This window comes from Verticillium dahliae, genomic scaffold (assembly GCF_000150675.1).
Source record: "Verticillium dahliae VdLs.17 supercont1.42 genomic scaffold, whole genome shotgun sequence".
Classification (NCBI taxonomy): Eukaryota; Fungi; Ascomycota; class Sordariomycetes; order Glomerellales; family Plectosphaerellaceae; genus Verticillium; species Verticillium dahliae.
The window spans coordinates 34,031-37,712 of record NW_009276956.1 but is presented as its reverse complement, the minus strand read 5'-3'; the positions used below and the strand labels follow the sequence as shown (position 1 = coordinate 37,712).

The following is a 3,682-nucleotide window of genomic DNA, read 5'->3' as shown; positions in this document are numbered from 1 at the left end:
CCTCTGGATTTGTATGATCCATCACAGAAACACGAAAGTAAGGGGTCGAGACGAGGGCTTGAGAAGTAGAGATAAAAAAAAGTGAGAGGGGGTGAGGGCGGCGTAAGACAAAGGGGAGGAGGGCGACCTCCCAGCGCTATCAAACTTGCCAATCAAAAGAGCAACGATGATGGCGCCGGGGAATTTTCCCCATGCCTGGAAGATCGACGTGACGTGGGGGGGGCAACCTGTTTGTTTTCCTCCTGGTCGCCGAATGCAGAGCTGGTGAATCCCAGCGTCCCGGGGGGGGGGGGGGGGAGAGACCAAGGAGGGGACCAAGGAAGCCAGGGGCAAGCTATCGTCAAAGACGAGCTGGACACTGGGGAGCGTGGGGGTTCCCCAGATCAGGACGTGTTCGGCGGGCTTGTCTCGTACAAGCCTGAGAGGGGGGGTGGAAACAGGGGCCGTTGTGCTGTCTGTGTCTGTGTACATCGGCGCGTGACCGACTGAGAAAATAGTCTGTTGAGGTGTTGAGGGGCGCTGGTACGTAGGTAGACAAATCAGAACCTTGACTCCTTGACTACTACCGTACGTGTGGCCTGGCCACCCCCACGTCGCAGTCACCGAGACCATGTTAGCCAAGAGCATGCATCCGAAAGCCGCACACCAGGCCATCATGGGGCTCCTGTCTGGTGGGAGACGGACATCCGGCCGGCGCGCACCTCACCTCAGCTGGGCCACCAAGCCGATGAGCGGGCGGCATCCGAACGAGTATATAGCAGGTGCTCAGTGCCCTGCTGCCCGTTCATTGCTCCTTCATTCTCGCCATCATCACGCGCATTTTTTCTTCTTCAAAACGTTGCTCGTCGTTTTCAGCCGGGCGAGAGTTTCCTTCTGATCCTGCTGTTACCAGTCAGCAGCCCCCTCCTTCCAAGAACGCACAACTCCCCATATACAGACAGACACATTCATCATGCCTTCAACTTTGACACCACCCCCAGCGGAAGCGACATGGGTTGCCGGTCAGCCCAAGGCCGTACACCACCGTCTCCCCGACGGCGTCTATGTCCCGACGCTGTGCTTCTTCACGGAACATGACGAGGTCGACCTGAACGTCCTGGAGCGCCATCTCGTGCGTCTCATCAACGCCGGCGTGGCAGGCATTGTTGTTCATGGCTCCAATGGCGAGGTGGCACACCTCACGCGAGAAGAGCGCGCGGCCGTCATCCGATGCGCCGCCGACACGATCCACCAAGAGGGTCACGATGTCCGCATCCCCCTCATTGCCGGGTGCGGGGCCCAGTCGACGCGAGAGACGCTGCAGCTCTGCCGGGACGCCGCCAAGAGCGGGGCATCCCACGCCCTGATGCTGCCTCCGAGCTACTACGGCGGTCTGCTCGACGACGACAAGATTGTGGATTACTTCCATGACGTGGCCGATCAGAGCCCGCTGCCGCTGCTCATTTACAACTTTCCCGGGGCGGCGGCTGGGCGCGACCTCTCTTCCGACGTCATCCTACGCATCGCAGCGCACCCCAACGTGGTCGGTGTCAAACTGACGTGCGGAAACACGGGCAAACTAGCTCGGGTCGCGGCGGACGCGCCCGAGGGGTTCTTCGTGTCGGGAGGAAGCGCCGACTTTATTCTGCAGGGCATGGTCGTAGGCGCACATGGCACCATCTCTGGGCTCGCCAACGTGGCACCGCGGGCCTGCGTGCGCATCATGGAGCTTTTCAGGACGGGTCGGCTCCTCGAAGCGCGACGTCTCCAGGCCATGGCTGCCAAGTGTGACTGGGTCGCCATCAGGACGGGTTTCGTCGGCGTCAAGGCAGCTATTGGACACTTTGAGGGGTACGGTGGAGAGCCACGACGACCATGCGTGGCACCAACACCACAAGAGCTGAAGGGCATCGTGGAGGGCATGGCCGAGTTGCGCAGAGAGGAGGCGGCGCTGGAGAGCGAGGCGTGAAGAGCGAGGCGTGAAGAGCGAGGCGTGAAGAAGCCTGGGCGGATCGAAATCAGGACCGAGGTGCATGTATGCCATGCTCCCCCACCCGGGCTGTCTCGCCGGGCGGGTTTTCTGGGGTGGCGGGGAGGATTCCACAGCATTGCTGGGCGTTTGGTTACTCGTTTGTGGATCTTGTTCTTCGGAAAAGCCTTTGTACAAAGTAATAATGGAAAGTGATTCGTCGTATGAAAAGCTGCAAGCGCCCAGCCAAGTCGTCAGATTCGCGTCAGTGGCATGATTTTGCAGCACATCGTGAGCGCCTCCTCCCACGGATGGGATAGTGCTGGATCCTAGACTGCTGGAGTGACCCCCACCGAACGAGCGAGGCGACGACCACGACGTTCCCCGTCGGGGTGCATGCTGGGAGTAGTGTTACTTCGCTTCAGGGGCGGGGGTCGTCGGGCAGAGATCGTCTGGGCGGCAAGAAAGAATAGTGGCCGGTCAGACATTGTTGGTGTTGCTGATGCCACCCTTGCCACCTCATTGATGGGCCGTATCACAGGATGACTGCGAGGTTGCTAATCGAGGTTGCCACATCCTTTTCTTCCTGTTTCTTCTTCCTGTTTCTTCTTCCTGTTTCTTCTTCCTGTTTCTTCTTCCTGTTTCTTCTTCCTGTTTCTGGAGACTTGCATCACGCCTCACAAGGGGCTCTTGCAGTGGCTGGGCGATTTGACCCAAGAGAGAAAGAGGCAACACACCATGCCGAGGTCATCAGAGATCTGCTGCCCGCGTAAGGCTACCTTGGAAGGGGGCCTGGGCCAGCGATTGGGTGGCCGGCTGGGTGGAGGGGGGCCAAGAGGCGGCGCATGCACCCCGCAATCACCCAGCGTCAGCAGGGTGACAGCACCGAGAGTACATGGAGGTGGTAGCTAAGGTAGCTACAGTATTAGTGTTTTTCCTCGGGTTGACCGTTGGTACGCCGAGAAGAGGGGGGTGGCTGTGCTAGACGCGGTGAGAGAGACACAGGAAGAGACACAGAGAGAAGGAGAGGTGGTGGGGAGTCGGGAGAAGAGAGGGCTCGTCACAGAAGGGAAACAGAAGGGACAACAGAAGGAAAAGTCCACCAATGGACAGCTGCTCGTCGCTTCTCGATGGTCTGGCTTGCCTGGCAAGCGTTCACACCTCCTCTGCAGGGCGTGTGTGTGATGAACTGAGGGGCATGCCACCAGGCCTCCACCAGCACCCATTAGGTAACGACTGGGCCCCTTGGGGGCCCCTTCTTGGGAACTCGGGAACCTACTGGGTGGCAGGTGGACAGTAAATGGGGCGAGCCACTGCACTGGCCGGGGCGACTTGGTCGTCGTCTGGTCGGCGTTGGGGGAACATCGACACATGGATCAAGTAATGAGAGAGTAATTGTGTTACATGGTACGCTTCGCGACCACGATCAACCGGCACTGACCGGCGCGGAGGGCTGTCCGCGGCCGGGGGCGGAGGGAAAAAGGGGCATCCCAAGAATTCCCCCTAGCTGTCTCTCCAGGGCGGTGATCGATAGATGGACATATATATATGTAAATAGAGGTGTGGAGATGGAGATGGGGGTATAGAGTGTATATATGATATATATACATATACATTGATATCGACTGGTGTATATCGATATAGAGGTGAGAGGATTTCTCGGATATAGAGACATATATATAGGTATCATGCTGTAGCGTATATCTCTCTGTCTCATTAGTTTTTTTTTTTTTT

General features: G+C 58.2%; 1 protein-coding gene across 1 annotated transcript; it reads left to right on the top strand.

Annotated features, from left to right (window-relative positions):
• Positions 1–834: 834 nt before the first annotated feature.
• VDAG_10512 (dihydrodipicolinate synthase) lies at positions 835–1,948 on the top strand (the record flags this gene model as incomplete). The annotated part of the gene is made up of 1 exon (XM_009659629.1): positions 835–1,948. Exon 1 carries the CDS (start codon positions 953–955, stop codon positions 1,946–1,948), a length of 996 nt encoding a protein of 331 aa, XP_009657924.1. The 5' UTR covers positions 835–952.
• Positions 1,949–3,682: the final 1,734 nt, after the last annotated feature.